At 40.6% G+C, this 14,494-nt stretch overlaps 1 protein-coding gene across 1 annotated transcript in view; it reads right to left on the minus strand.

Annotated features, from left to right (window-relative positions):
* Positions 1-14,494, minus strand: part of plch1 (phospholipase C, eta 1) — a 75,765-nt gene that overhangs the window by 45,727 nt on the left and 15,544 nt on the right. Inside the window, exons 2-3 of the mRNA XM_052152032.1 lie at positions 5,759-5,905; positions 1,116-1,359 (exon numbers count right to left, since the gene is read on the minus strand). Coding sequence (XP_052007992.1) covers positions 1,116-1,359; positions 5,759-5,905 — 391 coding nt within the window. The remainder of the gene's footprint in view (positions 1-1,115; positions 1,360-5,758; positions 5,906-14,494) is intronic.

Raw genomic sequence — 14,494 nt, forward strand, 5'->3', positions numbered from 1 at the left:
TTTAATTTTCATTTTACATTTTTTTATGGGGCCAGTTCTCGGTTCTCAAACCTAATGTTGAAATTCATCCAAATATTTTGCTGTGCTGATCTTTGTTTGGCATGCTTACAATCCTATATTCGGCCCTGCCTTGCACCATCCTCAGTTTATAGAGCTGTAGTCAGTTAAAGACTCCCAAGCTGATCTCTTGTGCTCAAGTACAAACAGACAGAGCAAAGGATCAACAAGTTCTGAGAGTGTAAGCATTAAATGGGTCACAGAAACAGCCGTATAGAAATAAATCATAACTGAAATGCATCTAAGGATATGGCAGATTTTAATGACTGCCCCCTGATGACTCACGCCTCTTTAATGAGAATAACAGACATAAACATGAGTGAGGAGAGGATGAGAACTTCTTTTGTTTTATCTCCTCCTTCTCTAAGGCCACTTCTTTCATGACATGCAGTGCTTTTGTAAAAACTCCCTGCAGAGGAACACTCCCTGAAACACTGAACTGCTAACAGAATGACTCAAAGAGCCATCTCTCGTGCTCTCTTTGTATTTCTCTCTTTTCTAAATCAATAAGTCAAAATCAATCACAAGTTCTTCCTTTCCTTACTCTCTCCATCCATTCATCAATTAATGTATTCATCCACCCCTCCATCCATCCTTTAAAGGATTAGTCCATGCAGAATTAAAACCGTGTCATTATTTACCCATCCCAAACCATATTACTTTCTCTCTTCTGCAGAATACACATTTTTGGAGAATATTCTAGCCAATCTTTTTTCATATAATTACATTATAAAAAGTTGTAATCTGTAATTGTTACTTTAAGAAGCTATTTCTACCTGATCAAACACTAAATTCTATTTATTTTTTTAGTAACCTAATGTATTCAGGTTGATTCAGTGATGCTCAATTTTATTTTTGACTTGAATAAAGTCACTTAATTTAAATTGTGCAACAAATTGTATGGAAAAATGTAGTGAGAGCATTCTTCAGAGCATCTTCTTTTTCATTTTTTGGGAGAACTATTTAATATATTTATTCATCCATCATACATCCATTCATTTATCCATTCATCTATCAAGCACTTGTCTTCCAGCAGTCCCTTTTGCAGTAAAGGATATTGGACATGTGTGCGCTGTCTCTTGGCTAGTGAATCTTCATCACTGATGCCAGCCATCAGATATCTGAGTCCCGTCACCCATGTCCGTGCTTCCTCTGCATTTGATGTAACCAAGTCCAGAGATTCCATGTGGTTGCCATGGTAAATAGTGAAACAACAGCTTGGATCAAAGGTCCCCTCTGCATGGCGATGAAAGATGTCAGACTGACGACCTTCTGTGACTTTGTACAGAGAATCGATGGTGACTGAGGAGAGGCGGAAGAGAGAGAGAGCAGAGAAATTTATCTTCTAACTCCTCATACAATGAGCCAATATCTATGGATACATTCAGAGATCCATTTTTGGCAGCAGCAATTTGTTTGCCTGAATAGTTATACTTGACCTCAAATTAACAGAAAGTGAAGTGGAAATGTGTTAATCACACTTATCTATGGGTCATCACCATGTCACAAACGCATACAAAAAACGGTGAGATCATTTTCATGTTCACCAACATGCATTTTGCTATATCAACTCACTGGAATGTCTAGTTTGATTGGATCTCAGAATCTTGAGAATGCACACAATATCATGCAGTCTTAAAGTTCTCTAGCACAAAACTTTAAATACAATATTTCAGACATAAACCTTACCAGTCATCATAATTAGATTTTTTTTACATTATACTTCATAAAATCATGCAGACACGGGTCAGGAGCTTCAGTTAATGTTCTGTAACTGCTCATCTCCTGGGATTTTAATGCACAACAGTGTCTAGAGTTTACTCATAATGGTACTAAAAACAAAAAACGTTCAGTGAGCAGCAGTTCTGTGGACAGAAACATTTGCTAATGAGAGGCTAAGGTAACTCAAATAACCACTCAGTACAATTGTAGTGAGCAGAATATCAACTCGGAATGCATGTCGCACCTTGAGGCGAATGGGCTACAACGGTAGAACATTAACTGAAGCTCCTGACACGTATCTGCATAATTATATGCATTGCACTGCTGCCACACGATTGGGTGATAAGATAATCGCATGAATAAGTAGGTGTAGAATGTTGTCGGTGAGTGAATATTGTATTTATATTTGTTCAATTGTGAGTTTTGCGATGAACACATGTTAGTCCGTCTATGGACATGTCTAAATCAACATTAATTTAGAGAGACAAAATCTGACTAATCACCCTCTTCACCCCATTTTTTTATTTCCTCTTCTCTTTTTCTCTTTTAAAGCATTGGACCATAACAATGTGTAATTAGATTTCAGTTCTATTTCCTCTGTGTCTGTCTTTCTCTCTAAGAAAACTGAGCCTTTAGTGTTGGTGGCTGAGTGTTCAATATGTTGCTTAACATGAGAGCACACCACTTGACAGCCTCTGCAGGCTCTGTGTGCTTTCTGTCCACTTCAGTCTTCTCAAAATCTGAACCCAAACCAGCCCCTAAACCTTTTAGCAATGTCATTTTAAAGAAATAATTCACCCACATGTCATTCCAAACCAAAATGTTGTTATTTTTTCGGTGGAAATAAAAGAAGTCAAGCTCCATAGATGACTTTAAACAACATAAAAGTAGTCCATACGCCTCAAGCGCTACATTCTAAGTCTTCTAAAGCCAAACAAAAGCTTTGTGTGAGAAACAGACACAAAGCTATTGACTGAAATTTAAGTCGTAATTCACTGATAATGTTCAGTGGGCCTGGGTAGCTCAGCAAGTAAAGATGCTAACTACCACCCCTGGTGCCGCGAGTTCGAATCCAGGGTGTGACTCCAGCCAGGCCTCCTATGCAACCAAATTGGCTCGGTTGCTAGGGAGGATAGAGTCAAATGTGTTAACCTCCTTGTGGTCGTTATAATGTGGTCCTTGCTCTTGGTGAGGGCGGTGGTGAGTTGTGCATGAATGCTGCGGAGAATAGCATGAAGCCTCCACACACGCTATGTCTCCGTTGTAACGTGCTCAAAAAGCGACGTGACAAGATGCGTGGGTTGACGGTCTCAGATGCAGAGGCAACTGAGATTCCTCCTCTGCCACCAGGATTTAGGTGAGTCAGTACTCCACAAAGAGGACCTAGATCGCATTGGGAATTCCAAATTGGGGAGAAAATCCACCACAAAATAAAAAATGCACCCTGATGTCATTGAAACCATAGTGGCATTGCTTTTCAAATGTGTAGTAACACGATGCGCCATTTTTTTTATTCTGAATGCGAATGTGGGCTAAACGCAAGCTTCAGGGGAAGACAAGAATATAAGTGAATAATTTCTTAAATTTCAATCTTTACCTCACACAAACCTACCATATGGCTTTAGAAGTCTTGGAATATAGCAAGTCTTATGGACTACTTTTACGGTGCATTTTTTATGGGTTTTTTTCTTTTCATTTTCTTTTTTTTAGCTTGCGAGTCAAAATTATGATCTGTCATTATGCGGGAAGAGCTGCATAAAGATACTTCAAAATGTCGTACTTTTGTGTTTACACAGAAAAAAAAAACATACTGGGTTTGGAATGACATGAGGGTGTGTAAAAAAATTACAGAATTTTCATTTTTGAGTGAACTGTTCCTTAAACAAACAGCTCTGCATCAAACAGCTCTGCATGTGTTCTGGGAACTCGAGTCACATCAAAGCCTCTGATTCTGGTGCTGATCCTTTAACCTGACAATGAGATGGGCACAATCTGTCTTTTTTTTTTTTAATTTGCAAATGGACAAACAAAGAGGCTTATCTTATGAGAGCAGTTCACAAACATGACAGTGGCTAAAAAAAGGAGAGGTGGCCAGAGGTGCAGAGGGATGAGAGGGGGTGACATGGGGAAACAATAGCACTTCAGCTTTTTTTAACTGTACTATGTAATAATCCACCCATCTGGGCAACTGAATATGAAGAGGAGTGAACGGGATTTATTTCCAGCCCGCTCATCCATAGAGAAAAGGAGCATTTGTGCAGAATTCACTTTAACCCAAACAAGCCGAGCAGATCACAAACACAGATGGTGAGAGAGTGGTGCATTTCTGGAAGCCCCTGGCCTGTGATTCATACACAGTTGTTATGTAAGAGAAGAGAGCTGTGCTCAGACACTCCACATATCAAAATTTACACAGGGTTACTTTGATGGGGAAGCAGAAGAGCGCAAGTAATACAGAGAGTAAAAGAGGGGGAAGACAAGCGAAAGGGATGGGAGAAAGAACAAGAGAGAAAGAGATCAACTAACTACAGATGGGGAACATTGAAAGGAGTTTGAAGAAAGAGAGTAATTCACAATGATCAATGACAAATAACAAAAAATATTTTTTAAATAATGTTGACTATTTATATAAAAGGTTCATCGATGGTTCTTTGTAGCAAAAAAAAAAAAACTCTTCTTCTCCATAACTATATTTCACTGTATAGTGTTGAGTTGGCTAATTTATTTTTGGAGATTAAAAGTGTCCCTGATACAGATGCTTGATCAGCCTGTTGGTTTCTGGATTCTTTAAAGCATCGCTATATGAAAGTTTTCTAAATTACTATAACGTTTTTTGTAGAACATTTATTTGGAACCTAAGAGTAAATCTGAAAGCTGAAGTGTGTCTTTTTTTCAATGAGAATATTCTTTCGCATGTTCCAGCTTAATATGCATAGTCAACTAGAAGTAAGACATTTGTAGAAACATCTATTTCCATAAAATATTATGAAATGTGAAGGGTCATGTAGGGATTTCTGTTAACACACAGTTATTGTTTTTCACCATAATTTTAACAATATTTTAACATAAAAGTACATAAAAGCATTATCTTGTTTAACATAATATTCATTTTTCCAGTTAATTATATGGTAAAGTTATACCTATTATACCTATACCTATATATCTAAAAAACATACATTTTTACAATATTTACCGTAAAATTACATGTATTGTCTTGTTAATTATATTCACATTTTCTACTATATATGTTAAGGTAACTACCTTTTAACCAATTCATGTTTTTACATTCTTTTCTTGTTAAAAATACACTTTTTACAGAAATCCCCCACCCAGTTTCATTAATGCAAAATACTAAAAAATATTTGTTTTCCCAACACAAATGGATTATGTAAACTTACAATTTACATATATAAGTGTATTTTACTGAGTAAATTTGCTTTTATTTTAATGAAGTGAATTAAATTTAATAGTTTAATAAACTTCAGATTATTGTTGACTTCACACATGAATTATTTGTTGAGTTTCATCATTATTATACGTACAGCACACAACTCAATATCTTTGTTGCAAATGTAGCATCAAATTGAGTAAAGTTCAAAACATAACTTCATTTGTAAAATCTGTTTATTTCAACGGGCAATATTTGCTGAAAAATGTCAATTTGGTTCAAGTAAATGTATTTTAGAGGAATTTTACACTTTGAATGAAAAATTTAGAATAAATATTAAATTATACTGTATTTTCTCTGTAAAAATACTATATATATTTTACAGTGTATGAGCTTTGCAAACAGCCAAAGTCTTTGGAGGGTGGGGTTTTGCAGAGAGGACATGTGTTGAAGGGATGGGTCAATCTAATTCAGTGCAGAACTTAAATAGTTTATAGCACCTTTAAACAAAACTTCTTTCAGCTGTGGGCATTCTTGTTTTCTGATAAAGACATCTGTTACAGTACATATATCTGAGTGTCTTTCACTTACTCTTGGCTTTCTCGCTCTTACGAGATGGTTTCCAGCGGATGCAGGAGCGGTGTTCATCCAGATAGAAGAGCCGGACAAGACCTTTAGAACCGTTCTTCAGCTTCACCATCTGAGTCCCTGACTGCATCACATTCATGCATCGCTCCACTGCAAAGAGTACAACAAAAGCACACACACACACAAACTGAATGAGTGGGTTGATGGGCACTTGAACAGCCAGGTGAACATACTATATAACAGCATAAAAATGGATTCTGTCACTATAAATATGCCGTTGGATGGAATAGTTAACAGATGGAGGTTATAAATTGGCTGTTAACACGGCTACTTTTATTTTTAGACTGTGTGAAGATAGGAGTCATTTTAATTGTGACACATGGAGCAGTTATAAACAGAATAATTCACCCAAAAATTATTCACGTTCCCTAATGTCGCTCCAAACCTGTTTTACTATCTTTCTTCCGTGGATCACAAAAGGTGCATTTTAAAAAGTCTTCACATGGTTTTGTTGCCATCATGACAGAAAATAGTAAAAAAAAATTGTTCACACCTCACGAGACCCGATGAGAACCAATGAGGTTTGATGATATCAACGTAGATGCCATTTTTGATTTTGGAGCTTTTTTTAATGATGATTTAAATCTAGAGTGGATAACGGCTTAAATTGCATTCTATTTATCACGCAAAGTGATCATATGACTTCAAAATACTTGCAAAAAACTGCATAAGTTGTATAGATTACTTTTACTGTTGTTTTATGTTGTCTTTTTTCTCCTTTTTTGAGCTTGACAGACCGGCACAATGGCTTATAAACCTGTGAAGACTTCCCCTTTTGATTTCCACTGAAGAAAGAAAGTCATACAGGTTTGGAGCAACATTAGGGTCAGTACATATTTTATGTTAAAGTATGATAAACTGGGAGAAAGACAAAATGAGATAACTGACTGGGTTTGCACAATTATCCCCAGGCCCAAGAAAAGAACGTGGAAAACAGCCTATGGAATCACAGAGGGTTGCAGTTTCTAAGATCCCTGTGCCAAGACGACCAAGAGTCTACCACTGATGCAACACAGTAGAGGCTGCCTGCAATCCAGCTCATCTTCTTTACAGAGTGAGATGGCAACTCCCTGTCCTAAAAGGCTACTGGGACCAATCGGCTTCACATCAGTTGACAGATCTAAAGATCTCCAAATAAAACTTCTGTCTTGGCTGAGAATGACTCTCTGCAAAATACAGCTGCAGAGTCAAGCTGAGAGACTGTAGAAGAAATCCACAGATGGACAGAAAGGGAGAAAAAGTGTGTGTTTGTGTGTGCACGTTTTAATGCGACGTGGTTGATTTTCCTTCTAAAATGCTGTGCATCATGACACACAAGTGCTTCAGCTTGTCTCCTCCAACAGAAGGTTGACAGGAAGGACATTGAAAGCCTGAAAACTCACTCCAAACCGGCTGAAACATTCACAATATGCTCAAACACTATTTTTGACAGTGTGATTTCAGTGTGAAGTCACCAAAGAGAATGTTATATGTGAAGTAGATGATACTGTTTGTATGTGAAGCACATGTATGTTCTCGATCTGACATGCTTATTGTGGTGTGGTGTGGCCTGAAGGGGTGGTTTGAAAAACATGCTCTTGGAAGATATAACGTGAGAGTGGAACATGATATCACCATGTGATTTATAAAGGAGACAAACACCTTTCCTAATACATGTCCTAAAAGACCTCAATGCAACAACTTTCCAGTCTCAAATAATTGTGCTGTCCTCAATGAAAACAAAATACTGGGAAAAAAAAACAATACATACAATCATTTCACAGTCAAACAGTACAAATATGTACAGGGTACCTTGAAGAAGGCAGTTGTGTCAATACATGTGGGTTTGCAATCTACATTTTTTTCATGAGTTTTTAAATTGCTTTGATAATGATATATCCAGTTTCAATAAAGGTGGATTTCCTTGACGAATGAAGCATGCCTTGGAACTTACTATTTGATGATTTAACTTTTCTCTAAAAAAAGCACCCTCTACATTTATAAAACTGATAAATGTGAATAAAACTTACTTGACTTCTTTAACTTTTAAGAAGTCTAGATACATTTTTTGATTACTAAAATTAAGACATTTAATATTATACATCTTGGTGCAGGATTTTGGACAATGATATTTCCCGGCTTGTATAGCTTATGCGTATTCACATTCTCGAGTTGATTAACAGGTGATATCTGTATCTAAAAGGTGATTGGCTCGTTTACGTGTAAGGCGGGACTTCCTTTCTACATCCGTTGACCATTGGGCGTTGCAATTTCTCCCATTCATTTTAACAGAAATTGTCCGTCTCCTATATATAGTATCTGGTGCGACACAATTAAAATAAAATCCAAGTGGCCAACAAAATATATGTGCATGCACAACTATTTTGTTGGCCACTTGGATTTTATTTTAGTTGTGTCGCACCAGAGACTATTTATAAGAAACGTAAACAGTATGTAAACACATTATTTTTGCAAACAGCAACAGCTACAAACAAGCCTTTCTGATATTATATGCGAAAACCAATGGCATTCAGTATCACTAACGTCCAACCTGGCGTGACACGTCTCCATGTGGTACATCTGAATCTACCCAAACACAAATGGGATTTGAGAACAATGGCAGAGGGGGAAATTATCAGTGAATAACGATTCCCACGTCTGTTCCTTAAACATCGTATGGTTTCAGAAAACTTATAGAACAGAACTCAAATCATATTGACTAATTTCATGGTCCTTTACTGAGCTTAAAGCAAGGGTGACAAAACTACGGCACTGTCTGCTCTGATATAATCCACGAGAGATTTTAGAAAAAAACAGAATTTAGCCCGCTATTAAGAAATTATATGAAATTCATAATCTGAACACTGGATGTCGCAGCCTCCTCCTCCCGAGCCTTCCAGGGCTCCGCCTCCCAAGTCTCTCGAGTCTTCCAGGGCTCCTCCTCCCGAGCCTTCCAGGGCTCCGCCTCTCAAGTCTCTCGAGTCTTCCAGGGCTCCGCCTCCAGAGACTCCCAGGGCTCCGCCTCTCAAGTCTCTCGAGCATTCCAGGGCTCCGCCTCTCGAGCCTCCCAGGGCTCCGCCCTCCAGGGCTCCACCTCTCGAGCCTTCCAGGGCTCCGCCTCTCAAGTCACTCGAGCCTTCCAGGGCTCCGCCTCTCAAGCCTTCCAGGGCTCTACCTCCCAGGGCTCCGCCCCTCGAGCCTCCCAGGGCTCCACCCCTCAAGCCTCCCATGGCTTCAATTCCTGAGCCTTCCACGGCTCCGCCTCTCGAGCCTCCCAGGGCTCCGCCTCTCGAGCCTCCCGAACCTCCCAGGGCTCCGCCTTCCAGGGCTCCGCCTCTAGAGCCTTCCACGGCTCTACCTCCCAGGGCTCCACCCCTCGAGCCTCCCAGGGCTCCGCCCCTCGAGCCTCCCATGGCTTCAATTCCTGAGCCTTCCACGGCTCCACCTCCTATGGCTCCGCCTCTAGAGCCTCCTATGGCGCCACCTCCCTTGGCTCCACCTCACTCAGCTCTGCCTCCCGAGCCTCCCACGGCTCCGCCTCCGGCTCCGCCTCCTGAACCTCCCTCAGCTCCACGTCCTGAGCCTCCCACGGCGCCACCTCCCTCGGCTCCACCTCCTGAGCCCCCATGGCTCCGCCTCCAGGGCCTTCCATGGTTCCGCTTCCCAGGCCCCCTGACCCAGTCCCCTTCCTGTGTCCTCCTCCCAGGCCCCCTGACCCAGTCACTGTCTTGTGGCCTCCTCCCAGGCCTCCTGACCCTGTTCCCGTCCTGTGGCCTCCTCCCAGGCCCCCTGACCTGGCCCCTGTCCTGTGGCCTCCTCCCAGGCCCCCTGACCTAGTCCCTGTCTTGTGGCCTCCTCCCAGGCCTCCTAACCCTGTTCCCATCCTGTGGCCTCCTCCCAAGCCTCCTGACCTGGCCCCAGTCCTGTGGCCTCCTCCCAGGCCTCCTGACCTGGCCCCAGTCCTGTGGCCTCCTCCCAGGCCCCCTGACCTAGTCCCTGTCTTGTGGCCTCCTCCCAGGCCTCCTGACCCTGTTCCCGTCCTGTGGCCTCCTCCCAGGTCTCCCAGGCCCCCTGACCCGGTTCCTGACCTGTGGCCTCCTCCCAGGCCTCCTGACCCGGTCCCTGACCTGTGGCCTCCTCCCAGGTCCCCTGACCCAGTCCCTGTCCACTGGCCTCCTCCCAGGCCCCCCAAACCTGTCCTTGCCCTGTGGCTAGCTCCCAGACCTCCTGAACCTGTCCTTGCCCTGTGGCCAGCTCCCAGGCCTCCTGAACCGGTCCCTGCCCTGTGGCCAGCTCCCAGGCCTCCTGAACCGTTCCCTGCCCTGTGGCCAGCTCCCAGGACTTCCTGCCTGCCCTGTGTGCCCCCCTGGACTTCCTGCCTGCCCATTGTGCCCCCCTGGACTTCCTGCCTGCCCTCTGTGCCCCCTTGGACCTCCTGTCTGCCCTTTGTGCCCCCTTGGACTGCCTGTTTTCCCACTGTGCCCCCTTGGTCTGCCTGTTGGCCCCCTTGGACAATTCGTTTTTTGTTTTCCTTGTTTTGTTTTTACTTTTTGGAGCGTCTGGAATCCGCTCCTTAAAGCGGGGGCTCTGTCATGTTCTCTATTGTCTTTTGTTTTTGTACTGTTATTTTGAAGTTTAGTTTAGTTCCTGTTTTCTGTTTGGTTTTTGTAGTCCTTTGTAGTTTCTTTTTATGATTGGTTTTCCCCTGATTAGTTCTCCTTCCCTGATTGTTCCCCAGGTGTTCCTTATTCCCTTGTTTGTTCCTTTTTGTATATAAGCCCTTTTAGTTTCCTTGTTCCCTGTTAGTTCTTGCATGTGTTATGCTCTGTACAAGGTTTCCTTGTTTTTTTTCCCTTTGTCCTGAGTTTCCCCCTGTTTTGTTAATAAAGCTGCACATAGATCCACAACCTCAGCCTGCCTATGTCACAAAAGTGATTAAATCATAAAATAATAAGTCACGTTCATCTCGAACCTAAAATTTGAGTTTATTTTCTTTAGGCAGCATAAACTGTATTACCAAAACACAATACAAACTCAAATTCGATAAGAACACACATTTGGCAGCATTATTTTGGGAACACAAGGGAACTTATTAGGCTTTATTATTACAATTATTATAGCAATGTAATTGTAACTATATCAGATATTAGTAATAAAACACGGGAACACGTTGCATGGGCATTTTTGCCCCCAAATTTTGAATTGCAGGGATGTATTTGTCAATTCTGTGGCATTTTGGTTAAAGGTGTTCAGACAGTTCCCTTGTACCTGAATGAATGGCTCCTTTCCAGAATAAAATGAAATAAGCAGAAAATCACAGCTTTACAGTTCTTGTATAGTGATAGTGCAGAAAATCTTGGAGAAGCTAGAGAAGAGAGGACACTGGCGGCAGTTTATGCAATCTGCCTTGCTCATGATGCGGTGCCCTGCGGGCTTCCGTCAAGCTGCGCACAGCACATTTTAGTTTCTAAACAGATTTAATGCTTATAACCTGCCGATTTCTGTAGTGAAGTTAAATACTTAAATAATTTTTAATCAACTCAAGTAAAACTAAATGTACTATTATTTATATATACTTAAAAAAAGTAGAACATTTTGAAAAATGTACTCCAGTACTGTAACGAGAGTAGTTGTAATTCATTACTTTCCACCTGTGGAGGCAATGTGACATTTCAATTCCTATTTTCCTTCTGTTTCACAAACGTAAGACAAACAGGTTTGGAACAACATGAGGGTGAGTTGTATGAGGTCTATCCCTTTAACAGCAGAGGCAGCTTAGGTGCTTTGAAGGGAGTCAGGAGAAGATTGTTAAACAATAGCTTAAGTATCTCTGTGTGAACACAATCCCCTTTTGTTCATAAAATAGCGTTAGAGAACACCCGATCATTTCAACAACATAATTTACATAAACACTCTTCGAAACCAGTTATTATGTAACATATGAACTATTCCACTTCTTGTGGAGTGCACGCTTATGAACATTAATACTGGGAATAATATAGATCGACTGGAGCTGCGTTTAACATAATGGGCAGTACAATTCAGAAGGATTTAAAATCTAACCTCATTCTCACAGAGAGATGTCAACACATAGATGCACACACACACATTAACATAGTCTCGCGGCACACTTCTCTGCTAGATGATTAGCTGAGCACAATGGAAGCAGGCTCAGACATCGTGTGCCAATTTTTACTGCCTGTAATGATGATGAAGTGGAATTAACAGTTCCGTATGTCACAGCCATTAGAAAAAGACAAACTCCAATTGGAGTATGCTCCAATTCACTCAGGATAGGCACTAGGTTTGTGAGCTAAGATGCTTACAGAGAACTCATGTTAGGAACGGGGCTATGGGTAAAAACAATGAAGTCCATTGTTTTTTAAAGAATCTGACCCAGATTATGGAGACCAAACATTAAAGAGCATGGTCATAAATCTATAGATTAGATCCAAAGCTATAATTATCCCTTTTTGCCACCCTCTATACCTTCTCTCCCCTCCACTGACTCATCCACTCATCCAAAAATAGAGAACAAGATAGAGAGAGAGGCTGCATCCCCTTCTTTTCCCGACCAAACCTCCGGCCCACTTTCACTATCAGCACTTCACAGATTGGGACACAATTCACAATCCAGTTACATTTGACATGACCATGAAACACATTGCTTTCTATACTCCCTCTTTGAAACTCTCTAACCATCTCTTATTATTTCCTTCTTTCACTCTCTCTCTTGACAGTTGAGGTTCAGTTTGGTTTGCACCAGATAGAAGAACAAGAGTAGGACAGGTATGGTGTAAAGGCAAAAGTAATTTATTTTGAATATAACTACATTTCAGATATAATTAAGTATATCAAATATAATTAAGTGTTTATGGTCTACGTAATAAACAAAACACTGAAACTGAAAGCACATAATTAACTCACATTAACATTCTTAACTCACTTTAACTACAACTGAATTCTGGATAGCCATTTGTCAGGCTCTCATTAAATTGATAACATTTTCTAATTTTTGGAGTTTCTTAACTCACATTAACTGAATGACGAAGCTTGAAAATGCTCTACATGTTTGTGGGGTGGATGCAACAATGGCATTTCTTAGCAGGCATGATAACGTGATAAATTCTATATCTTCCATGTTAATCTGAACGAGCCACGACAAGTGACAATTTAGTCAGTTGATTGGTTTCTATTTCTGTCACATTTCACTGGGTAGTCACGCCCACAGTGAAATCTCATTGGTCCAGAATCCTGCTCCACCGTACATTATGCATCAAACATGTTCTGACTCGATTGGCTGCTGTTGTCACCTTGCGCAGGATTTTTACTCACAGCGAGGACAGAAGAGTTACATGACACTGGAAACTGGCTATGACGTGAAGGAGAGAGAGAGATACACAAAAAAAGAGGTGCAGAGAAAGAGATTCTTAAGTACACATAGCTGTTTCATTATACAACAGTGTTTCAATGAACATCATCTCCCTCTCCTTAAACAAGCCATTCTTATTTTGAAAGATTGAGGTCACTCTCCAAAGCATTTAATAACGTGCTCCTATTAAGTGCCTGGCCTACTCTAGCACAGCTTCCATATTTTTTTCTCATTTTTTAACTCAAATGAATCTACTTTTTTTGCTATTGTGACATCTTGTTCAGATTCCAAATCTTCTTTTTTCCAACACTAAGTCCTTTGTTGTTCCTCATTTTTATAACTATGAAAGTAAAAACAGAAACTTCTTGAGAAAAGTGACAAACAGTATTCAGTAAAAGCAGAAATATATAATCACAGAAGCAAATACCCTGCAGTTTCAGTCCAAGATGTGTCTGCAAACACAGGACAAACTTTCCCCATACTTCTCTCTCCCTCTCTCTCTCTCTGGCTCTCTTTTTATAATGTTATACTGTTCACAAACTCACACACTAAAGAGTGTAGAAGCCATTCGGTGAGTGTTACTGTGGAAGAAAGAAAACTTTATTGATTTTCATTCTTATGAAATCATTGGCTTCAACTTTCCCCTGAAAGACACTGTTTGTTCTAAAATAAACCCTCTCTTAGGTTGTCTCTCTCCCTCAGGTCACTCTTTATGTCTGCGCCTCCCACAGGGTTTAGATAAGTTTCAGCCAAAGTTTGCAGCACATTCTGCAATACATATGTGATCAACAGAAAGCAACTGCTTAAGGGAACAGAGACTGAAATCTGCTTACCTTGGTAGCGTTTTAAGGCATTACAATCCCGATGTGCAGTGTCGGTCCTCCCTATAGAGCACAACAGTCTGGTTCCGAAAGTAAATATCCCATTAATTTGTACCATAGACTAATTGATTTTCAACGATAACTTATAAAACTTTAATGACAGACCTAATATGAGCTACGAGGTTGTTCATTGATGGTATATGCTTCGGCTGAAGCCATCCGTCTGTGTTATCTCAACTTCGTTGTTTAAAAATTGCATTTGATAGCAGAATTCATGGACAGCAAGTGAAAGATTTACCAATCAGACAACCACGGCCAACAAAACTCACAAAACGTGCCTCAGAGTGACCGCATGCTCCCATGATGCACTAAGAATGACGTAATCAAGTCGGTCTCCCTTCACCCTTAAACTACTTATATATTTGTACATATTTCAATACTTATAATCAACAAAGAAAAATCAATAGATTTATATATTCCCATCAATTTTATTCAATGGCATCATTC

This window comes from Xyrauchen texanus, chromosome 21, assembly GCF_025860055.1.
Source record: "Xyrauchen texanus isolate HMW12.3.18 chromosome 21, RBS_HiC_50CHRs, whole genome shotgun sequence".
Taxonomy (NCBI): domain Eukaryota; kingdom Metazoa; phylum Chordata; class Actinopteri; order Cypriniformes; family Catostomidae; genus Xyrauchen; species Xyrauchen texanus.